Source organism: Littorina saxatilis, unplaced genomic scaffold (genome assembly GCF_037325665.1).
Source record: "Littorina saxatilis isolate snail1 unplaced genomic scaffold, US_GU_Lsax_2.0 scaffold_538, whole genome shotgun sequence".
Classification (NCBI taxonomy): Eukaryota; Metazoa; Mollusca; class Gastropoda; order Littorinimorpha; family Littorinidae; genus Littorina; species Littorina saxatilis.
The window spans coordinates 33431-59881 of record NW_027126395.1 but is presented as its reverse complement, the minus strand read 5'-3'; the positions used below and the strand labels follow the sequence as shown (position 1 = coordinate 59881).

The window sequence follows — 26451 nt, the reverse complement described above, 5'->3', positions numbered from 1 at the left end:
TTGTGCAAGAGTGGAGTGAGATGGCGAAGGAAAGGGGAGGGGGGGGGGAAGGTTGTTGGGTGAGGGGTAGGGGCGGAATGAGTTTGTGTGTGGGGGGGGGGGTGTATGTGTGTGCGTGTGAGTGTGTATGTGTATGTGTGTGTGTGTTGTTTGTGTGTGTGTGTGGGAGGGGGGTTGAGTGTGTGTGTGTGTGTGTGTGCGCGCGTGCGTGCGTCAGGGAGAGGAAAACTGAAGACAGTCAGCGACAGAGCGAGAGAGACAGAGAGAACAAGAACAAGAACAATTCTTTATTTTACGAGGGTAATAGAGTAAGCAGTGATCTGCTTTTTTACATCTGGCCCTCGCCCTAAAGAGGGACTAGTCTAAAATTGCTAAAGAATAAGCAAGTAAAGAAAACAAACTACTGCTACATGATTATAATAGAAATGAAAGTAAGAACATATCATCAATTTACATACAATACATTGCTTAAATGAAAAATGTAAGAAAGAGAGAGAGAGAGAGAGAGAGAGAGAGAGAGAGAGAGAGAGAGAGAGGGGGGGGGAAAGAGAGAGTGAGAGAAGGAAAAAGAGAGGGTGCGAGAGAGAGAGAGAGAGAGAGGGAGGGAGAGTGAGAGGGAGAGAGAGAGAGAGAGAGAGGGAGGGAGAGTGAGAGGGAGAGAGAGAGAGAGAGAGAGAGAGGGGGGGGGGAGAGAGAGAGAGGGAGAGAGAGAGAAAGACAGAAACACAGAGACACATTCACACAAAGAAATATAAAACGTCCACCATAAACAAAACACGTACACACACACACACACACACACACACACACACATACACACACGTTCGCTAATACACACACACACACACACACACACACACACACGCACACACACACGCACACACACACACACACACACATACACCCACACACACAAAGTGCAGTTATGAACTGTCACAAACCACTGTTCCCACCCTCATTAATAAATGATTCATCGTTTAGTCCTTCCCTGAAATCATGCTAGCACCATTTGCTTACTCGATGGGCGCAGTGAACGAGAAACATTTCCATCTGTCATTAACAATACCAAGAAGACTTGCAGCTAAATAATTCCACTAATTCATTATGGTTTTTCTTAATTCGTGTTTGTGATCTTCTTAGTTTCATAGCGGTAGTGTGCGTAATTCGTAAGGAAAGACAACTCGCATATATATGTACGTTTCAGTTAGATTGTAACGACTGGGAGACATTTACCGCAGTTGCTTCCCTTCGCCTCTTGGACCTCTAATTTGTGAAACAGTTGTTTCCCTTTAGGTAGCAAACTCTGTTGTTTAATTGTAGAGCTAAGCCTGAGATACATATGAATGAGATCCGACACCGATACTTCAGTTCAGAGACATCCTGCTTGCTGCTGCGCGGGCAGAGAAAATGTTCCCTCTTTATCTTCACCGCGCTGGCAGCAAAACCCCTCACGCGGAGGTGTTTTCAGACATGCCAGACACAGGTTGTCCCGGAGGTGACTTGCATAGCCTGCAGCTAGTGGTGACCTTACGATTGATGTTCGTCAGCTGATATGACAAAGTCATGCAACAAGCCGCTATGCTAACTCCTTTGGTTTAAACAGTTTTATTCAGTTGCATAAATACAAAGCCGTAATTGAAAGTTGTAATTAAGGGAGCACAACAAGATAAACTTATAAATGTGCTCTTAGAAACAAACGAGTAATGTGGCGGACAATATTGTAAATGCATGATATTTAAACAAATGAAAACAAGAACAACAACAACGATAACAATAGCAACAGTGGTACGGAAATCTCACACACACGACGCACGCACACACACACACACACACACACACACACACACACACACACACACACACACACACACACACACACACACACACACACACACACACACACACATAGAGAGACACACACATAGAGAGACACACACATAGAGACACAGAGGACAATCAGAGAGAGAGAGTCACGGCGGTATACATTATACTTCTTACCTACCATCCGACCTACCTACCACATAGACCTACCTACCTACCTACCTACCTACCACATAGACCTGCCTACCTACCTACCTACCTCCCCATTTAGCCAACGAATTCATTGTAAAACTAACAAAGTAATTAACCAGTGATGTGTTTTAGTGTGAATTAAAAATAGCTCAGCAGAGGGAATAGTTTGGCTACCAACAGCTGCAGCCAGCACACTGATAAGCTCGCTTGCCTGTTATACCCAGCGGCTTCCGCGCTATACTGGGAGATTGGTCTTCTCCATGCAGAGCACTGAGAGAGCTACTACCTGCAGCTGTGTTATCTCTGCTGTGGAGAAAGGATGGGTGCTAAAAATAGCCTGCAGCTGAAGTAGCAGAAATGAAGCAGTGGGAACAGCCGTGAATTAACCAGCAACGCTAATTCACTTCTTCTTATTGTATATTACTCTTCTGACCTAGCTGTTCACCATTTCACCTATCCAGCTAACTATAACAAGAAAATCACAGGCACTCCCCATTTCGAAATCAAAATCCAAAGCAATGGAATTCCCCGATCGGTGGAGGACTGTCGTGCACTGGAAAACTATTGTGCTTGTAGCATAATAATAATAATATAATAATAATAACGGGTATTTATATAGCGCCTTATCCGAAGTTCAAAGCACGTATGCCGTGTGAGATGAACCTTTTTACACAATATATCACGCATTCACATCGGCCAGTTGATCAACAGCCTATAGGCGCTGCATCCACCTTTCACGGCCTATTATTCCAAGTCACACGGGCGTTTTGGTGGACATTTTTATCTACGCCTATACATTTTTGCCAGGAAAGACCCTTTTGTCAATCGTGGGATCTTTAATGTGCATACCCCAATGTAGTGTACACAAAGGGACCTCGGTTTATTGTCTCATCCGAAAGACTAGCACTTGAACCCACCACCTAGGTTAGGAAAGGGGGGAGAAAATTGCTAACGCCCTGACCCAGGGTCGAACTCGCAACCTCTCGCTTCCGAGCGCAAGTGCGTTACCACTCGGCCACCCAGACCATCATCGTGACAATCAGGATACAATGCAGTTCCGACCTAAAGCGACCACCCTACCCCCCCCCCCCCCCACCCCGCCACCTCCCCACCCCCCACTGGCGGATCCAGGGGGGTTTATAATAATAATAATAAATAATAATAATGGAAACTTATAGAGCGCTTACCTAGAAGCTCTAAGCGCTTTACAATGACATTGCTATACACATGTACAAAACCAAAATACAGCATTAAGACACAACAAGTCGCGTAAGGCGAAAATACAACATTTAGTCAAGTAGCTGTCGAACTCACAGAATGAAACTGAACGCAATGCAACGCAGCAAGACCGTATACTCGTAGCATCGTCAGTCCACCGCGCACGGCAAAGGCAGTGAAATTGACAGGAAGAGCGGGGTAGTACTTGCGCTGAGAAGGATAGCACGCTTTTCTGTACCTCTCTTTGTTTTAACTTTCTGAGCGTGTTTTTAATCCAAACATATCATATCTATATGTTTTTGGAATCAGGAACCGACAAGGAATAAGATGAAAGTGTTTTTAAATTGATTTCAAAAATTTAATTTTGATAATAATTTTTATATATTTAATTTTCAGAGCTTGTTTTTAATCCGAATATAACATATTTATATGTTTTTGGAATCAGCAAATGATGGAGAATAAGATGAACGTAAATTTGGATCGTTTTATAAATTTTTATTTTTTTTTACAATTTTCCGATTTTTAATGACCAAAGTCATTAATTAATTTTTAAGCCACCAAGCTGAAATGCAATACCGAAGTCCGGGCTTCGTCGAAGACTACTTGATCAAAATTTCAACCAATTTGGTTGAAAAATGAGAGCGTGACAGTGCCGCCTCAACTTTCACGAAAAGCCGGATATGACGTCATCAAAGACATTTATCAAAAAAATGAAAAACATGTATGGGGATATCATACCCAGAAACTCTCATGTCAAATTTCATAAAGATCAATCCAGTAGTTTGGTCTGAATCGCTCTACACGCACGCACACACGCACGCACACACATACACCACGACCCTCGTTTCGATTCCCCCTCGATGTTAAAACATTTAGTCAAAACTTGACTAAATGTAAAAAGAACAGGAGTACAAAAGCAAATTCATCGTTGAAGTCCATGCAGTCACAAGAATACAAACACACGCGTGCGCACGCACATACGCGTGCGCATACACACACACATGCTATCACCACACACATGCACAGATACACACAGACACACAGACACACATGCACACACAGACACACACACACACACGCACACACACACACACACACACACACACAGACACGCATACAGACAGGCGCACACACATACATACAACACACACACATACACATGCACTCACACATGCATACTAATATACCTACACAATCTGCATACATGGCGTACACACAAAAAAGCCGCAGATATAATCACAAAACCAACTCGTGCTTATGCACATCCATTTATCTAACTAGATAAACCGATTTGTAGTTTGCACAAGGAAAAGAGAAAAAGTAGCAGCACACGATTTCCAGATCACTGGCTGCTGCAGGGGTCACCAGACAGTTTGGGAGTTACTGGTTAGTCTAGAAAATGCTGTGTGAACAGGTGCGTTTTCAGATTTGATCTAAAAGAAGAATAGGATGGACTATGTCTGACAGAATAAGGAAGGGAGTTCCATGTTTTAACAGCAGCAAATGAAAATGCGCGTTGTCCATGTACTTTTCTTTTTTTTTTGTTGGAATTCGGAACATGCGAGTGTCAGCGGCAGAGCGCAGCGATCTGGAAGGGACGTACAGGTTTACGAGTTCAGACAGATATGAAGGTGCAGAACCAGTGATGATTTTAAAACAGAGACACGAGCTTTTGTACTTAATTCTTTGATTGACCGGAAGCCAGTGCAGATATTTCAAAAGGGGAGTACAAGGTTGCTTCTTGGAGGATTTACAAATTAATCTTGCAGCTGAATGTTGAACCCTTTGCAGTGGTTGGATGATAGTCTGGGGGCTACCGATTAGTACTGAATTACAAAAGTCTATTCTAGATAGCACACACGAAGAAATTAGTGTTTTGGTGGCCTCTTCAGTCAGACAAGAGCGGACTGAACTAATCCTTTTCAACTCAATGTATGCGGCCTGGCAGGTTTTGGTGACATGCTGTTTCATAGTCAGATCGCGGTCAATAATGACTCCAAGATCGCGGACTTTATCTGCAAAATCAATGCTAACAGCACCGAGTGTTACTGCTTTTGGAAGAGAGTGAGTTTTTTTGGATTTTGAGAAACACATCGCCTCGGTCTTATCGTCATTCAGTTTGAGTTTATTTTCTGACATCCATGTTTTAACAGTTGAAGTACAGATGTTTAGAGAGTGAAGGAGGTTAGGAATGTTTTCAGGTGATTCTGATTTGTATAGTTGTGTGTCGTCTGCGAACATTTCATGCTCGACGGAATGAGTCGAGATTACATTGGACAGAGGAGTTGTATAGAGAATAAAAAGGACAGGACCCAGCACAGAGCCTTGTGGGACGCCAAACTCAAGGGGAACTGTGGCAGACTGGTGGTCACCGACAAGAACAAACTGCTTTCTCTCAGTTAGATACGACCGAAACCACTGAAGTGCGGTATTGCGAATACCAAAAGCCTGCTCCAACCGACGGAGAAGAATTTCGTGATCGATGGTATCGAACGCAGCCGAAAGGTCCAAAAGTAGAAGAACCGAAACTTTATCTTCATCAAGGGAGACTAAGAGATCATTTACTACGCGTAGAATAGCGGTCTCTGTACTGTGTTTCCGGACCCCCCCCCCCCCCCTCCTGTCCTTGTTTTTATCCAAATTCGGGCTTCGCGTCGTCGATCTGTCCCAAATAGAAATTTGGAAACCCCCCATAAACAAAATGTGATCCGCCCCTCCCCTCCCCCCCCCCCCTCTCCTTCCCCCACTTACCTCGCTAACTTTATTTATGCAGCACTAGAAGGCTATCTTTAAATATAGTAGTACAGTTTAATAGATCTAATGACGCCATTTTGGGAACGTTTTCTGACTCATTTGAGCTCAGAAGGTCAAAGCAAGAAACGTTGTACTAGTAATTAGAAGGTCCTGCAATGATTTACTCGAGAACAATAAAACATTGCGTGTGTCTCATCTATTATACAACAGGAGTTCGTCAGACGTCTTAAAATTGAGATCGCCGAAAAACGTCTCTAAAATGGCGTCGAAGACAGTATTTATTCTCAAAGGTGCACATCTATGACGGCTTACTAGCGCCACAACTACATAATTACAATTTTCACGTGAAAATTACAGTTATCAGTGAAAGTACTAATCTTCTCAGTTCCCCAAATAATGGCGTCGAAGACAGTCTTTCTTTCTTTCTTTATTTGGTGTTTAACGTCGTTTTCAACCATTCAAGGTTATATCGCGACAGGGGAAGGGGGGAGATGGGATAGGGGAAAGGGGGGAGATGGGATAGAGCCACATGTTTAATTATCAAAGGATCATGCTTAATGTTGAGGTGTTCGTGGCTACCTATCAGGTGTTCGTGTGTCATTATGGTATTAGCGCTAGTAATCCGAGCACAAAACTGAAAATTAACAACTAACACTGTCCATTATCAATTTCGTTGGGAATTACACAAAACACGTGTTAATTGAAATGTGTTCGTGATATTGGTAACCCAAGGTTTTGACGCAAGTAAGCCGTCATACACATCAGTGTTTTCTTACAATGAAGCAATATTAAAAATGTCACTGCTGAGAATTAGAAGAGAGATTTCCACGGCGAGTGGTGGGCTGTCTTCCACGCGGCAATAAGTGTATTGTACTTGTATTACAAGCTGCACACACGCACAGACGTTTGTGTCCTGTCATACCAATGCGGAGTTACCCGATACGGGTGTAGTGCGCCAATACCCGCATATTAGGACATTGCTGCCAAATTGCCCCTTCTCAGGCAAGCTGCGATTCTCAAAACCGGAGATCGGGTTGACTTACACTCTAGACCGGCACAATGCTTCCGTCACGAGAGCTTCGGTGTTAGTGGTTGTCATTTTATTTTTTATCCAAGCCACTTGGCTCAACCACTTCAATCAACAGAAGTTTGACATTAGTGTAGCCAACATTGTTTTGTCGTTCGACCAGCATTATTATCGAAACCACAACTCAGCCGGGCTTATACTCGGGAGCTTTCATGACAAGAACTTCTGTTGGTGTTGAGACCTTAGTTCTTTTCATTGTTATGGCCGTGTTTTCGTGTAACATTTCAGGCCCTGGTTAAAAACTCTTGACTTGATTTGGATCGTACCTAATTTGCGACAACTTGGTATTTTCTCAAAGGAGAATTGATTTTGCTGGCTGCATTTTGTAGAGTGTTACGTCGCATTTCGTTTATTCTGGAACTCTCGTGTTCTGGGGACCAAAATGGAAATGTCTCAAGAACCTTCGTGGATCAAACGTGCTTTGTCCGGCACTATAAGGAGCTGGGGCAAACCTGCGGTAAGAGAGAGAGAGAGAGAGAGAGAGAGAGTGTGTGTGTGTGTGTGTGTGTGTGTGTGTGTGTGTGTGTGTGTGGGTGTGCGTGCATGCGTGCGTGCGTGCGTGCGTGCGTGCGTGCGTGTGTGTGTGTGTGTGTGTGTGTGTGTGTGTGTGCGTGTGTGTGAATGTGTGTGTGTGTGCGTGTGTGTGTGTGTGTATGTGTGTGTGTGTGTGTGAGTGTGTGTGTTTGTGTATGTGTGTGCGTGTGTGTGTATGTGTGTGTATGTGCGTGTGTGTGTGTGAATGTGCTTTGTGTGTGTGCGTGCGTGCATGCGTGCGTGCGTGCGTGCGTGCTTGCGTGCGTGTGTGCTAGCTTGCGTGCGTGCCTGCGTGCGTGCATATTTCTGTGTCTGTTTCTGCGTGTCTTTCTGTGTGTCTGTCTGTGTGTCTCTCTGTCTGTCTGTTTGTATGTATGCACAACGATTCAAAACGTGACTAAATGTAAAACCCACGGGTGCACAATATCGGAGTTGCAACCCACGAATGCAGTATAAGACGTGAAAGAAGACCTGTTAACCCGTGATTTGTAAAAATGTAAACACATTTTACAAATTACGTCGAACCTAAAACCGCGATTTGTAAAAATGTAAAAATGTAAAAAATATCGCATTCCACAAAGTAATACATGCCTTTTATTATTATTGATATTTGTTGTTTAGAGCCTCTATGCTGGGTGGTGGGTGATGGTTTGGGCAGGATAGGTAAAATATTACGATTTTTCGCATAACAAAGAAACAAAACAAATCTAATAGATCCCTTGACTTTTGGGTAGCGCGACTCTGTTGCTGCTAGCTTTCCACTGGGAGGAAGCGACCCGAATTTCCCAGCGATGGGACAATACAGTAATGACCAAAGAGATCTAAATCTCTTGACTTTGGGGTAGCGCGACTCTGTTGCTGCTAGCTTTCCACTGGGAGGAGCGACCCAAATTTCCCAGCGATGGGACAATTATAAAGTAATGCGAAAAAAAAATCTAATAAATCCCTTGACTTTGGGGTAGCGCGACTCTGTTGCTGCTAGCTTTCCACTGGGAGGAAGCGACCCGAATTTCCCAGCGATGGGACAATAACGTAATAGAAAAAAATTATTTAAAAAATCTAATAGATCCCTTGACTTTGGAGATGACAAAAAAATATCGGGCGCGCCCCGTGATTTGTCAAATGTTTTACATATTTACAAATCAGGGGTTAACAAGACCCAAAGCAGAAATGCTAAGCTTTGGACGTTTCTCGTGCAGAACAAGTTATAAACAAGTCGCGTGAAGCGATATACAAACATTTGTCAATCTGTCGGCATCAAACTATAACACCAAAAAATAGTCATTGCCGAGACTATATTCAAAATAGTCTCGACTCACCACACCCGAAGACCTTAAGCTATTTTCCGTCATTCTGAGCACATTTTTAAAGTAAACATGGCATTTCTGTATATTTTTGAATTCAAGAGAAGATGAGAAATACAACGCTATCATTCTTAAATCTGTTTGTGAAAATTCAATTTTAATGACAACTTTAATGAGCAAACTAATACACTAATTGTTATGCTACCGAGCTGAAATTCAATCCCATAGTCTGGCCTTCGTCAAAAATTGCTTGACTGAAAATGTAAATCAATTTAATTGAAAAATAAGGGCGTGACAGTGCTGCCTCAACTTTCACAAAAAAGCCGGATATGACGTCATCAACGACATATATCGGGATATCATACCCAGGAACTCTCATGTGAAGTTTCATGAAGATCGGTCCAGTAGTTTTCTCGGAATCGCTTTACACACACACACACACACACACACACACACACACACACACACACACACACACACATACACACATACACACACACACACATACACCACGACCCTCGTTTCGATTTCCCGTCCATGTTAAAACATTAAATCAAAACTTGACTAAATGAAAAAACAAGTCGCGTAAGGCGAAAATACAACATTTAGTCAAGCTGTCGAACTCACAGAATGAAACTGAACGCAATGCAATTTTTCAGCAAGACCGTATACTTGTAGCATCGTCAGTCCACCGCTCGTGACAAAGGCAGTGAAATTGACAAGAAGAGCGGGGTAGTAGTTGCGCTGAGAAGGATAGCACGCTTTTCTGTACCTCTCTTCGTTTTAACTTTCTGAGCGTGTTTTTAATCCAAACATATCATATCTATATGTTTTTGGAATCAGGAACCGACAAGGAATAAGATGAAAGTGTTTTTAAATCGATTTCGGAAATTTGATTTTGATAATAATTTTTATATTTTTAATTTTCAGAGCTTGTTTTTAATCCGAATATAACATATTTATATGTTTTTGGAATCAGAAAATGATGAAGAATACGATGAACGTAAATTTGGATCGTTTTATAAAAAAATAATTTTAATTACAATTTTCAGATTTTTAATGACCAAAGTCATTAATTAATTTTTAAGCCACCAAGCTGAAATACAATACCGAAGTCCGGCCTACGTCGAAGATTGCTGGACCAAAATTTAAATCAATTTGATTGAAAAATGAAGGTGTGACAGTGCCGCCTCAACTTTTACAAAAAGCCGGATATGACGTCATCAAAGACATTTATAAAAAAAATGAAAAAAACGTCCGGGGATGTCATACCCAGAAACTCTCATGTCAAATTTCATAAAGATCGGTCCAGTAGTTTACTCTCAATCGCTCTACACACACACACGCACACACACACACACACATACACCACACCCTCGTCTCGATTCCCCCCTCTACGTTAAAACATTTAGTCAAAACTTGACTAAATGTAATGACACGTTTACCCGTGTCTTTTATTTAATCTTACCTGTTCACCAACAACAGTGATCATGTCTGTGAATATGTGTTTGTGAGGCAACGTGGCAAATGCAATTTCAAGTCACCGGATGGACATGAGCATTTTTAATTAACCATGACAAAAAAAAGTTGGACGTTCGCAATACACAAAGCCTCAAACTGTCTGTTCACATGTATTTTTCAGTGTGTGTGTGTGTGTGTGTGTGTGTATGTGTGTGTGTGTGTGCGTGTGTGTGTGTGTGTGTGCGTGTGTGTGTGTGTGTGTGTGTGTGTGTGTGTGTGTGTGTGTGTGTGTGTGTGTGTGTGTGTACGTGTGTGTGTGCCCTCTGTGAAAAACAGAAACGGATTTTTACGAGCGGGGGGGAATCGCCTCTCTGGCAAAACCCAAGATAATTGAGGGCGAGATGGGAGGGGGCGAGTTAGGAAGGGGCGAGTCGGGACGTGACCCTTTAGAGCTAGTTATCATCATAATACCGTCCTGTTAATAACGGTGTGTGCCATAGGGGTCAGTGTTGGGCCAATGCTATTTCCCTATTGGCGATTTACTTCTTCGGTTACATGTAAAAATCAGTTTAAAGCTATACGATACCGATACATGCACACCCTGGCGTTGACCTTACACGTAATGTTCCACTGTTGGTATGACTAAGTTACCGAGACAAGCTTCATTCTCGAGACGCTTTGCCGTTTCTTTGGTAGTCAGAAATAAGAAATAAAAGAACTTGCACGTGACGTTATTATTTGAATGATGACGTCATCTCGAACTTTGTTTAGCGTGTGTCGTTAGAAATGTCACTTTGCGAGAAGAGTTCAAGAAGAGGCCTCTTGGTTTGCTTAGTCGATGTCGCATCTCATTAACAAATGAGACAGTGACAAAAGGTCAGGTGTCATGTCTACTGTCCCGAATGACACACGATTGCTGACATTTCACCATTGCCAACAGAATAAACAAATAAGAAATAGGTAGAAAATGAATGTGAAAACTGACTTTGATTGTTGATCAATATTTTCTATACCACTAACAAATAATCTACTTACACATAGCTGTTTGGCAAATGTATGTTGCATGGGACACACTGACATGAAAGTGGAAGATGTTTTCCCCTCTAGAGAAACTACATATCAAGTTACACTTTTTGTGCTCTTCCATTCCAGTTGGCAATCAATTGTTAACGCATGTTATTAGAAAAAATAGAACGAAAACAGATTAGATAGAATGAAAAATGTACTGGTGATGTCATTTGGGACATACTGACATGAAAACGTCACCTTTTGTCATTGTCTCAAATGCTTGCCAATATAATAGAGCAACCCAGACCACTTGCGAACTGTGTTTCTTGTTTCTTGTTTCAAGAACGCAGGGGCAAATGAGAGAGCTACAGCATCGATCGTATTCTCAGTCTTCTTCTCGCTCTATTCTGCACAAACTATTTACATTTAAGTCGTGTCAAAGGGAAAAGGAGAAGGAGTTTAGCAAACAAAAACGCTTAACAATTCTGAATGTGTGTTTAGATGTCTGTAAAATATAACGGTTAAAGAGTTCATATAGTCATGTGAGGTTACCCCCATCAGGGGCGGATCACATCATTTTTCAGGGGAAGTTTCCAAATTTCTTTTCGGGACAGATCGACGACGGCGAAGTCCGAATTTGAACAAAAGCAAGGAAAATGGAGCAATCTGGTGCAATCTGAGCCATAATTTTTCTTTATTTTCAAAATTATTTCTTTATTTTATTATTTGTTTTCTTTTTATGTTTTTTTTTAAATTAGGCTAGGGGGGATTTCCGGAAACCCCGGAAACCCCCCCTGGATCCGCCCCTGCCCATAGAAATTTGGGATGCTTTCTCACTGGGGAAAGCGAGCTGCCAAACAGTACGGCGCTACCCTTCTTTTTACATTTAGTCAAGTTTTGACTAAATGTTTTAACATAGAGGGGGAATCGAGACGAGGGTCGTGGTGTATGTGTGTATGTGTGTGTGTGTGTGTGTGTGTGTGTGTGTGTGTGTGTGTGTGTGTGTGTGTGTGTGTGTGTCTGTCTGTCTGTCTGTCTGTGTGTGTGTGTAGAGCGATTCAGACTAAACTACTGGACCGATCTTTATGAAATTTGACATGAGAGTTCCTGGGAATGATATCCCACTGACGTTTTTTTTGTTTCGATAAATGTCTTTGATGACGTCATATCCGGCTTTTTGTAAAAGTTGAGGCGGCACTGTCACACCCTCATTTTTCAATCAAATTGATTTAAATTTTGGCCAAGCAATCTTCGATGAAGGCCGGACTTCGGTATTGCATTTCAGCATGGAGGCTTAAAAAATAATTAATGACTTTGGTCATTACAAATCTGAAAATTGTAAAAACAAAACTTTTTAATAAAACGATCCAAAATTACGTTTATCTTATTCTTCATCATTTTCTGATTCCAAAATCATATCAATATGTTATATTCGGATTAAAAACAAGCTCTGAAAATTAAAAATATAAAAATTATGATCAAAATTAAATTACCGTAATCGTTTCAAAAACTATTTCATCTTATTCCTTGTCAGTTCCTGATTCCAAAAACATATAGATATGATATGTTTCGATTAAAAACACGCTCAGAAAGTTAAAACGAAGAGAGGTACAGTAAAGCGTGCTATGAAGCACAGCGCAACCGCTACCGCGCCAAACAGGCTCGTCACTTTCACTGCCTTTTGCACTAGCGGCGGACTACGTTCAATTTCATTCTGTGAGTTCCACAGCTTGACTAAATGTAATAATTTCGCCTTACGCGACTTGTTTACATTTAGTCAAGGTTTGACTAAATGTTTTAACATAGAGGGGGAATCGAGACTGTATGTGTGTGTGTGTCTGTCTGTGCGTGTGTGTGTGTGTGTGTGTGTGTGTGTGTGTGTGTGTGTGTGTGTGTGTGTGTGTGTGTGTGTGTCTGTGTGTCTGTGTGTCTGTGTGTGTCTGTGCGTGTGTGTGTTTGTAGAGCAATTCAGACTAAACTACTTGACCGATCTTTATGAAATTTGACATGAGAGTTCCTGGGTATGATATCACCAGACGTTTTTTCATTTTTTTGATAAATGTCTTTTATGACATCATATCCGGCTTTTTGTAAAGGTTGAGGCGGCACTGTCACACCCTCAATTTTCAATCAAATTGATTGAAATTTTGGCCAAGCAATCTTCGACAAAGGCTGGACTTCGGTATTGTATTTCAGCATGGAGGCTTAAAAAATAATTAATGACTTTGGTCATTAAAAATCTGAAAATTGTAAAAACAATTTTTTATAAAACGATCCAAATTTACTTTTATTGTATTCTTCATCATGCTCTGATTCCAAAAACATATAAATCTGTTATATTCGGATTAAAAATAAGCTCTGAAAATTAAAAATATAATCATTATGATCAAAATTAAATTTCCGAAATCGTTTTAAAAACTATTTCATCTTATTCCTTGTCGGTTCCTGATTCCAAAAACATATAGATATGATATGTTTGGATAAAAAACACGCTCAGAAAGTTAAAACGAAGAGAGGTACAGTAAAGCGTGCTATGAAGCACAGCGCAACCGCTACCGGCGCCAAACAGGCTCGTCACTTTCACTGCCTTTTGCACTAGCGGCGGACTACGTTCAGTTTCATTCTGTGAGTTGCACAGCTTGACTAATCGTAGTAATTTCGCCTTACGCGACTTGTTTGCACTTTTGGCAGCGTTCACTCTAAATGTTATGCCTAAAACGGACTAGTTTCTGTCTACAGCTAAAGCTCACACACACACACACTGCTATATATGACAACTAAGACTGTATTTGTTACAATTTAGCAGTGTTGACGCCGAGTTTCTACTGCAAACAAAAAATAATAGCAACATCTGAAAGTAAGGGTAAGTCGCCAATCCCGGAACAGTCGGCAAACTTGGCACACCTCAACATGCGATCAACGGGAAACAATTCATGAACAATTGTTTTGCAGAAATGTCTAGTGATTTTCCTTAATGTTATTCCAGCAAGAAAAATGGCTATTGCGGCAAAACAAAAAAAGTGGTATGTTTTTTAAACTTTTCTCCCTTCTTCTTATTTCTACTGTCTACAATTCGTATTATTACTCTTTATCTATATACGTTCACATAAAATGTTGATTGCTGTGATAAACCTTCATGGATTTGCAATAATTTTAACGGAGACAAAGATTTGAAACGTCACGTGGGGACTGTATCCAACAGGTTAATTCAAAATCCATGCGGCAATGGTGAAACACATAAGAGAGGCAAACATGAAACAGTTTTCCAGCTTTGCCGCTTTCTGTTCCATCTTACCCTCATCAAACAGAAAACTGCTGTTTTATTCACGTATTCAATTCTCTTTTCGGGTTTGTTGTGTTTTTCACGTCTATACGTTGTATTGAATGATTGATTGATTTGTTTGACAGTATTGTGGGACACGGACGATGGTTACCAGAAGAAATTGGCTGCGCTTTGTCGGCAGTGAGAAATGGAGATATGGGTTTGCGTTGCGCATCAAGAGCATAATATGGTGTTCCTGTCACAACGTTTAAAAGACATTAAGAAGGAAAAAAACAATTAAAAAAGAAGTAAAGTGCACAGGAAGATCTTCTACACTAACACCAGAGTTAGATCATAGAACAAGAACTAGTCAATAACATTCATGAAGCTGAGATAAATTTGCCAACGTCAAACCCATCGTTGTTTTGTACATAGGACATGGAGATTCTGTCAGTATGATTGCTTGGTTTCAGCAGCAAATGTAAGCCTACCTGCCGCTTATGTCCTGCAACGCACAACCACAAACTCGTGGAAGAGAACATCACGAGAAAAAACTAATCTGAAATCATCAAATCTTCTCCTTACAAGCAAAAGCTGTAGATTTCATTTGCAAAAGGGAATGCAGGTCAACGGAAGAGAGAAAAGAAGGAAGCTACAAAACCTTCTACTCAGAAAAACAAGAGGGGAACACCTTCTGCTCAGAGGAAAAAAAGGGGAACATCGATGCGTTTTATCCTGGAGGCAAGCACTTGGTACTGCTTCATGTGTGGCACCAACTCCCCTGAGGACATGATACAGTTACCCTTGAGGACTGCGCTGACAGAAGAGGACAAAAGGACCTTATCTTCGAAATCTGTACTTAGTTATTTTTTTTGTTTGCGAAATCATTTAATAAATCTGTTCTTAGTTATTTGCTTTCAGACTTTATGCGTATTGATTTTTGTTTACATTTAGTCAATTGGGCAGGTAGCCCTTTTATATTTGTTTGTCGACTTAAGAGGGGTACAAACAAAGCTGCGAAATCTTGTGGTACTGCTTCATGTGTAGCATCAACTCCCCTGAAGGCATGATACAGTGCCAGAAGTGCACACAGTGATCACACGATGACTGCGCTGACAGCAGAAGACAAAAGGACATTGTCTGCGAAATCGGTTCTTAGCTTCTTTTTTTTAAGGTTTTGTTTGTCAGGTGTATTTTTTATATTTAGTCAAGTTTTGACTAAATATTTTAACATCGAGGGGGAATCGAAACGAGGGTCGTGGTGTATGTGCGTGTGTGTGTGTGTGTGTCTGTGTGTGTGTGTGTGTGTGTGTGTGTAGAGCGATTCAGACTAAACTACTGGACCGATCTTTATGAAATTTGACATGAGAGTTCCTGGGTATGAAATCCCCGAACATTTTTTTCCTTTTTTTGATAAATGTCTTTGATGACGTCATATCCGGCTTTTCGTGAAAGTTGAGGCGGCACTGTCACGCCCTCATTATTCAACCAAATTGGTTGAAATTTTGGTCAAGTAATCTTCGACGAAGCCCGGACTTCGGTATTGCATTTCAGCTTGGTGGCTTAAAAATTAATTAATGACTTTGGTCATTAAAAATCTGAAAATTGTAAAAAAAAATAAAAATTTATAAAACGATCCAAATTTACGTTTATCTTATTCTCCATCATTTGCTGATTCCAAAAACATATAAATATGTTATATTCGGATTAAAAACAAGCTCTGAAAATTAAATATATAAAAATTATTATCAAAATTAAATTGTCGAAATCAATTTAAAAACACTTTCATCTTATTCCTTGTCGGTTCCTGATTCCAAAAACATATAGATATGATATGTTTGAATTAAAAACACGCTCAGAAAGTTAAAACAAAGAGAGGTACAGAAAAGCGTGCTATCCTTCTTAGCGCAACCACTACCCCGCTCTTCTTGTCAATTTCACTGCCTTTGCCATGAGCGGTGGACTGACGATGCTACGAGTATACGGTCTTGCTGAAAAATGGCATTGCGTTCAGTTTCATTCTGTGAGTTCGACAGCTACTTGACTAAATATTGTATTTTCGCCTTACGCGACTTGTTTTATACCTAGCCCTTATTTATCTATTTTTTCACATGTTAGGCTTAAATAGTTATCCGATTTGTTATTTCCTTGGTAAAAATCTAAATATGATGTGGAAATTTTTTTAATAAAATGTAAAGTGTAATAAAATGGCTCAATCAAAATGTTATGGCGTATTTATTTCTCCTGTGTGTGTGGCAAAGTGGGCTTTTGTGCGTGTGATTGAGAGTGTTTAGGTGTATATGTGTGTGTGAGAGACACAGAGAGAGCTAGAAAGAGAGTCAGTGTGTTTTTGTATGTTTTCCGAGTTTGACGACACAGTGTTCCACTTTACACACCCATGCGTCCAACCTGGAACAGATGTAGGCATTTTTATAATGATCAGCCTGATGAGTTGCGTAACTTTTATTTTATTTTATGTTGTTCGTTTGTTTACTAATAGACTCTAGTATATGATCATATAAAGAACGCTTTGTAATATTCATTTTTTTTGTCTGGTCCGGTTGTTTCTCCTTAACTGTTCCGGGTTTAGCGACTTTCCCCTACGTGTGTGTCGCCTAATATGGACCACCTTCAACAAATCGAAGAAAATAAAAGCTTTAGGCTATTTTCAATAATCATTAAGAAGCTTGCTGAAAATAACCTATATCTAGCCCTATAACAAATAGTCTTCTTTTCGTGGAAGTTGATCATTTTACTTATTTTCACTCTGTTTTTGATAAGAAGAGTTTCCTGGTGTGCTTCAAATAATGTTTGCATCAACCCGAAACAGATACATCTAAAGCATAATTATTTGAATTAGTCTGACTTCCACACTCAGTTGTATCATGTTATTTTGAAGTATAGGGGACTTTTACAGTGATTCGTGAAGGCTTCTTCACTGGTCCATAGTAGGCGCCCAGGCTCCTGATATGGACCATTTGTGAATTTGACTGTATCTAATTTTTGCTAAATGTCTATCAAAGCTAATTAGGCCTCACGGTAAACCTAAGAGAGAAGGACTACCAAACCCAAAATGAAACTTCTTCGCAAGAAAACAAACTAGTTATCAGCAAGAAACAAAAAGTGGTCCATATTAGGCAACCTTACCCTAATAAACAAAAAGAACACCACTTGCTTCTCAGCCAGACTTTACTTGTATTTGCGCGGGTATTGTCTACCAGCGTTTTGAATGATTGCAAGCACTTAAACAAATAAGACGATAGACAGAATCGAGACTCTACTGCAGAAGAGCTATCGACAGCAACCGTTATCCTGTTTTTTCGTGATTTGATGAATTATAGTAGTCGAGTTTTTCTTTGACGTTTGAAAAATTACAGCATAGTGTTGTTCCATGGACTTCTTATAATATTAGATTTAAATTTTCCAGAATATGCTTTACCTTTGACATTTTGACAAAGATTTGTTTATTACATTGTTAATACCCCCCGCGGGTTAGGGGGAAGAATTTACCCGATGCTCCCCAGCATGTCGTAAGAGGCGGCTAACGGATTATGTTTCTCCTTTTACCCTTGTTAAGTGTTTCTTGTTTAGAATATAGTCCATTTTTGTAAAGATTTTAGTCAAGCAGTATGTAAGAAATGTTAAGTCCTTTGTACTGGGGACCGGCACGGTTGGCCTAGTGGTAAGGCGTCCGCCCCGTGATCGGGAGGTCGTGGGTTCGAACCCCGGCCGGGTCATACCTAAGACTTTAAAATTGGCAATCTAGTGGCTGCTCCGCCTGGCGTCTGGCATTATGGGGTTAGTGCTAGGACTGGTTGGTCCAGTGTCAGAATAATGTGACTGGGTGAGACATGAAGCCTGTGCTGCGACTTCTGTCTTGTGTGTGGCGCACGTTATATGTCAAAGCAGCACCGCCCTGATATGGCCCTTCGTGGTCGGCTGGGCGTTAAGCAACAACAACAACAACAACAAAAAACCAACTTTGTACTGGAAACTTGCATTCTCCCAGTAAGGTAATATAATTATTGTACTACGTTGCAAGCCTCTGGAGCAAATTTTTGATTAATGCTTTTGTGAACAAGAAACAATTGACAAGTGGCTCTATCCCATCTCCCCCCTTTCCCCGTCGCGATATAACCTTCGTGGTTGAAAACGACGTTAAACACCAAAGAAAGAAAGAAAGAAAGAAAGAAACATTTGTAATTTGTATGGGCGTATGAAGTTTGGAATGCGGATTCAGGTTTACTTACTTTTATACAAGACATGTTTGTGTTTGAAAAAAAGGAGTGCCTCAAACTAAACACAAATACCGTTGTCCTTGATAAATAATGAACATATATCATGAAACGTGTGAGCAATTTAGGGTTTTATAAATATCCAAGAAAGCTAATCGGAGCATGACGTACTTCCTTCTTCACCAGACGGGTTGATGTCTCCTTTAATTTCCCGAGACAGACCTGTGTAACCTTACGATGTGAGGCACTAAAATCACCAAAATTAAACTTGGAGAATACATGGAATAACTTAGTTTTCTTGGTAGTTATTGAAGTGACTTATGAAAATAAATGAAAAATATGTGAATACTACAGGACATAAACTGCCGTTGCTATGGAAACTGGCTTAATCAGCGCCATATTGGATTTCTAGGAAACGGATTTACAGCAACATCATACATCAGAAATGCTTAATATTTGGCACAAAGATACACATGACTTTTATCTACAATCATATAGAATGATATTTTTAGAAAAGACTACAGTTGAATTTATATTAATTTTTGAAGTAAGGATTAATGAATATGCGGTTAGAAATTCATTAATCCTTATTAAAAACATTAATATAAATGTAACTGTAGTCTTTAGTAAATATATTGTTCTATATGTGTATGATGTCGCTGTAAAACCATTTCCTAGAAATCCAATACGGCGGCTGTTTCCATGGCAACGGCGATCTGTGTCTATTAACATTTACAAATGTGTCATTTATTGTTATAAGTCACTTCAATAACTACCAAGAAAACTAGGTTATTCCATGTATTCTATAAGTTTAATTTTAGTGCCACACATCGCCTTAACCTGTGTAACCTTACTTATAGTAATCCATCTAGGTAGAAAAGAACCTAGTCTTTAACCCGGATTTTCTTTGTTTAATAGTTCACTTTCGGACAAAAGTTAATGGCTCAGGTCATAAAGGGTTAAATTCCCGCTGAGGGCTTGTATCTCATCTTAACCATGCCTCGACTGTGCGACGATCTATTTTAGAATTTTAAAAAAAACACTTCGCCCAAGACAGCTGCACTATGCAATGACTCCACCCGACTGTTATTATGGCTCGGCCAATCACAGGGACTTCCTGATCACCTAACTATCAGCCATAAACCCCCCGTCAAACCAACGCTCCCTCACCCTCCACCACCCTCACCATCACTCAGTCTTTTAACTCAGCTTCCAAGCCCTTCCCCTTTGCTCATTCAGAAACGTCGACGACTGAATATATATTAATGTCCTACAGGCATACATATGTTTGTCCTCTTAAGGACAGGTATGGGGTTATATGATAAAAGTTCAGAAACGTCAGTCGTGTGCTGCTATTTAATTTTCTTGAAGATGTAATTTTACACCCGCACGCCTCCCCCTGCCCCCTCCCCCCTTAATCCTTAACACCCCACCCCCCCCCCCCCCCCCCCTCATGCCCCCTCACGCCCTCCCCTTGCTCATTCAGAAAACTCCAGGGGGCAGTTTTGTTTAATTTTCTTGCGGATATAATATAACACTGTGACAGACACTGCTATTGTCTTGCTTACTGTGGGAAATGTTATTGGATTTACACTTACAAGTCATATCTTTCAGCAATTGTGAACAGGGCATTAACAGTAGGCCTGTAGGCGTACACTTGCACCCTTTCCACAGGTTGGTAAGCCGACCGAAAGCAGAAATTATAGCAAGGGGAGAGACGCCCTGCAATAACCGGAGTAAGTGCTAGTAGTAAAATTAATATTAAAAGTCCTACGGTTTTTTGCCATAAAGGACTTGAGTGTTTGTCCGCTTTAATGAGTAAGTGCTAAACTTCAGGGGAGGGATGGGGGGCGAGAGGGAGGGGGGGCAGGGGGAAGAGGGGTAGCTGGGGGTTTGTAGCACCGTTGGTAGAGCACTAGACTTGCGATCCTCGGGTCAGAGGTTTGAATCCAGGCTGGGACTGACACTGGATGACTCACAGACGGTATTCATATCCCACCACCGTCTAACCGCCGTGGCACGTAATTGACCTCGGTCATTCTGCCAGAATTAAAGCACGAGTGGCTGATTACACTTAATATCTTGTCACGTTTACTAGACAAGCCCAGAATTAAAGCACGGGTGGCTGATTACACTTAATATCTTGTCACTTTTACTAGACAAGCCCAGAATTAAAGCACGAGTGGTTGATTACACTTAATATCTTGTCAATTTTACTAGACTCACAAGCCCAGAATTAAAGCACGAGTGGCTGATTACACTTAATATCTTGTCACTTTTACTAGACAAGCCCAGAATTAAAGCACGAGTGGCTGATTACACTTAATATCTTGTCACTTTTACTAGACTCACAAGCCCAGAATTAAAGCACGAGTGGCTGATTACACTTAATATCTTGTCACTTTTACTAGACAAGCCCAGAATTAAAGCACGAGTGGCTGATTACACTTAATATCTTGTCACTTTTACTAGACAAGCCCAGAATTAAAGCACGAGTGGCTGATTACACTTAATATCTTGTCACTTTTACTAGACTCACAAGCCCAGAATTAAAGCACGAGTGGCTGATTACACTTAATATCTTGTCACTGTTACTAGACTCACAAGCCCAGAATTAAAGCACCAGTGGCTGATTACACTTAATATCTTGTCACTTTCACTAGACTCACAAGCCCAGAATTAAAGCACGAGTGGCTGATTACACTTGATATCTTGTCACTTTTACTAGAATCACAAGCCCAGAATTAAAGCACGAGTGGCTGATTACACTTAATATCTTGTCACTTTTACTAGACTCACAAGCCCAGAATTAAAGCACGAGTGGCTGATTACACTTAATATCTTGTCACTTTTACTAGACTCACAAGACCAGAATTAAAGCACGAGTGGTTGATTACACTTAATATCTTGTCAATTTTACTAGACTCACAAGCCCAGAATTAAAGCACGAGTGGCTGATTACACTTAATATCTTGTCATTTTTACTAGACAAGCCCAGAATTAAAGCACGGGTGGCTGATTACACTTAATATCTTGTCACTTTTACTAGACTCACAAGCCCAGAATTAAAGCACGAGTGGCTGATTACACTTAATATCTTGTCACTTTTACTAGGCAAGCCCAGAATTAAAGCACGAGCGGCTGATTACACTTAATATCTTGTCACTGTTACTAGACTCACAAGCCCAGAATTAAAGCACCAGTGGCTGATTACACTTAATATCTTGTCACTTTCACTAGACTCACAAGCCCAGAATTAAAGCACGAGTGGCTGATTACACTTGATATCTTGTCACTTTTACTAGAATCACAAGCCCAGAATTAAAGCACGAGTGGCTGATTACACTTAATATCTTGTCACTTTTACTAGACTCACAAGCCCAGAATTAAAGCACGAGTGGCTGATTACACTTAATATCTTGTCACTTTTACTAGACTCACAAGCCCATAATTAAAGCACGAGTGGCTGATTACACTTAATATCTTGTCACTTTTACTAGACTCACAAGCCCAGAATTAAAGCACGAGTGGCTGATTACACTTAATATTTGTCACTTTTACTAGACTCACAAGCCCAGAATTAAAGCACGAGTGGCTGATTACACTTAATATCTTGTCACTTTCACTAGACTCACAAGCCCAGAATTAAAGCACGGGTGGCTGATTACACTTAATATCTTGTCACTTTTACTAGACTCACAAGCCCAGAATTAAAGCACGAGTGGTTGATTACACTTAATATCTTGTCACTTTTACTAGACTCACAAGCCCAGAATTAAAGCACGAGTGGCTGATTATACTTAATATCTTGTCACTTTTACTAGACTCACAAGCCCAGAATTAAAGCACGAGTGGCTGATTATACTTAATATCTTGTCACTTTTACTAGACAAGCCCAGAATTAAAGCAAGAGTGGCTGATTACACTTAATATCTTGTCACTTTTACTAGACTCACAAGCCCAGAATTAAAGCACGAGTGGCTGATTACACTTAATATCTTGTCACTTTCACTAGACTCACAAGCCCAGAATTAAAGCACGAGTGGCTGATTACACTTAATATCTTGTCACTTTTACTAGACTCACAAGCCCAGAATTAAAGCACGAGTGGCTGATTACACTTGATATCTTGTCACTTTTACTAGACTCACAAGCCCAGAATTAAAGCACGAGTGGCTGATTACACTTAATATCTTGTCACTTTTACTAGACTCACAAGCCCAGAATTAAAGCACGAGTGGCTGATTACACTTGATATCTTGTCACTTTTACTAGACTCACAAGCCCAGAATTAAAGCACGAGTGGCTGATTACACTTAATATCTTGTCACTTTTACTAGACTCACAAGACCAGAATTAAAGCACGAGTGGTTGATTACACTTAATATCTTGTCACTTTTACTAGACTCACAAGCCCAGAATTAAAGCACGAGTGGCTGATTACACTTAATATCTTGTCACTTTTACTAGACTCACAAGCCCAGAATTAAAGCACGAGTGGTTGATTACACTTAATATCTTGTCACTTTTACTAGACTCACAAGCCCAGAATTAAAGCACGAGTGGCTGATTACACTTAATATCTTGTCACTTTTACTAGACTCACAAGCCCAGAATTAAAGCACGAGTGGTTGATTACACTTAATATCTTGTCACTTTTACTAGACTCACAAGCCCAGAATTAAAGCACGAGTGGCTGATTACACTTGATATCTTGTCACTTTTACTAGACTCACAAACCCAGAATTAAAGCACGAGTGGCTGATTACACTTAATATCTTGTCACTTTGACTAGACTCACAAGCCCAGAATTAAAGCACGAGTGGCTGATTACACTTAATATCTTGTCACTTTTACTAGACTCACAAGCCCAGAATTAAAGCACGAGTGGCTGATTACACTTAATATCTTGTCACTTTTACTAGACTCACAAGCCCAGAATTAAAGCACGAGTGGCTGATTACACTTGATATCTTGTCACTTTTACTAGACTCACAAGCCCAGAATTAAAGCACGAGTGGCTGATTACACTTAATATCTTGTCACTTTTACTAGACAAGCCCAGAATTAAAGCACGAGTGGCTGATTACACTTAATATCTTGTCACTGTTACTAGACTCACAAGCCCAGAATTAAAGCACGAGTGGCTGATTACACTTGATATCTTGTCACTTTTACTAGAATCACAAGCCCAGAATTAAAGCACGAGTGGCTGATTACACTTGATATCTTGTCACTTTTACTAGAATCACAAGCCCAGAATTAAAGCACGAGTGGCTGATTACACTTAATATCTTGTCACTTTTACTAGAATCACAAGCCCAGAATTAAAGCACGAGTGGCTGATTACACTTAATATCTTGTCACTTTTACTAGACTCACAAGCCCAGAATTAAAGCACGAGTGGCTGATTACACTTAATATCTTGTCACTTTTACTAGACTCACAAGCCCAGAATTAAAGCACGAGTGGCTGATTACACTTAATATCTTGTCACTTTTACTAGAATCACAAGCCCAGAATTAAAGCACGAGTGGCTGATTACACTTAATATCTTGTCATTTTACTAGACTCACAAGCCCAGAATTAAAGCACGAGTGGCTGATTACACTTAATATTTGTCACTTTTACTAGACTCACAAGCCCAGAATTAAAGCACGAGTGGCTGATTACACTTAATATCTTGTCACTTTCACTAGACTCACAAGCCCAGAATTAAAGCACGGGTGGCTGATTACACTTAATATCTTGTCACTTTTACTAGACTCACAAGCCCAGAATTAAAGCACGAGTGGTTGATTATACTTAATATCTTGTCACTTTTACTAGACAAGCCCAGAATTAAAGCACGAGTGGCTGATTACACTTAATATCTTGTCACTTTTACTAGACTCACAAGCCCAGAATTAAAGCACGAGTGGCTGATTACACTTAATATCTTGTCACTTTCACTAGACTCACAAGCCCAGAATTAAAGCACGAGTGGCTGATTACACTTGATATCTTGTCACTTTTACTAGACTCACAAGCCCAGAATTAAAGCACGAGTGGCTGATTACACTTAATATCTTGTCACTTTTACTAGACTCACAAGACCAGAATTAAAGCACGAGTGGTTGATTACACTTAATATCTTGTCACTTTTACTAGACTCACAAGCCCAGAATTAAAGCACGAGTGGCTGATTACACTTAATATCTTGTCACTTTTACTAGACTCACAAGCCCAGAATTAAAGCACGAGTGGTTGATTACACTTAATATCTTGTCACTTTTACTAGACTCACAAGCCCAGAATTAAAGCACGAGTGGCTGATTACACTTAATATCTTGTCACTTTTACTAGACTCACAAGCCCAGAATTAAAGTACGAGTGGTTGATTACACTTAATATCTTGTCACTTTTACTAGACTCACAAGCCCAGAATTAAAGCACGAGTGGCTGATTACACTTAATATCTTGTCACTTTTACTAGACTCACAAACCCAGAATTAAAGCACGAGTGGCTGATTACACTTAATATCTTGTCACTTTGACTAGACTCACAAGCCCAGAATTAAAGCACGAGTGGCTGATTACACTTAATATCTTGTCACTTTTACTAGACTCACAAGCCCAGAATTAAAGCACGAGTGGCTGATTACACTTAATATCTTGTCACGTTTACTAGACAAGCCCAAGCTTCGTCGAATCGGAAAAACACACACCAGCATTGAGGTTATTCGAGTCGAACACACTTGTATCAAAACCTAGTATTTGCGAATGACCATAGCATGCCCTGTACTGGCCAACTGGATCCGATCGGACAGCACTTTGAACGTATGAACGAACTAAATTTCTGTGCAAGGACAGAGGGGAAAGAGGTATAGCAGAGGTCATAAAAGGGAGGATGAGGGGTGGGGTTTACAAGAAATCAGGGGTTCCTTTTCTTGTTCCTGTTTTTCTTTCTGTCCTTAAAACGTGTACGCCCTTTTTCTTTTCAATTCTACATAAAGGTAATTGGACTGGAAAAGGGGTATAATGCATGCGAACTCAACCGCTGACATGGCAATAATGCAAACGAAATAAGCACCTACGTACCTTTTTATCGGGCGGGTTTTTTATTTTATTTTTTTCTCTCTCGCTCTCTCTTTTTTTTTGGGTCAGAATGCCATAGAAGGGCCTTCCGTACTTCCTGGTTGATATCCTGTATATGTCGCGTGGAACAACAGCACAAGTACTAATAAAAATGGGAATACAAAGACGGGTAGATCGTAAAATGTAAATTGAAGTAATTAGAAAGAAAGAAGACAATAATCTGCAGAAAAAACTTGCGCAAAGTATGTTCCAAACACGGACGCATTCAGGGTCTCTCAAACAGACTTGCAAAAAAATCCAACAAGAAGCAGGCTGACAAAACCACAAGCAACCAAAACAACGCAAAAGAGTCAATCTTATTCAAACATAACATTACAATTGAAAAAGAAAACCTGCAAACACAATAACCGGTTGGAGTGTCCAGTTGACAATTTTGTTTCATTTCTTCCGGTAGAGACAGTGACAGAAGTAGAGAGAGATTGAAAGAGAGAGAGAGAG

At 40.4% G+C, this 26451-nt stretch overlaps 1 protein-coding gene across 1 annotated transcript in view; it reads left to right on the top strand.

Moving 5' to 3' along the window:
• Positions 1 to 7454: 7454 nt before the first annotated feature.
• The window catches only part of LOC138954836 (polyadenylate-binding protein 1-like), a 20266-nt gene continuing 1269 nt past the window's right edge, over positions 7455 to 26451 (top strand). Inside the window, exon 1 of the mRNA XM_070326598.1 lies at positions 7455 to 7529. Within this exon, the coding sequence (XP_070182699.1) occupies positions 7455 to 7529 (75 nt within the window). The remainder of the gene's footprint in view (positions 7530 to 26451) is intronic.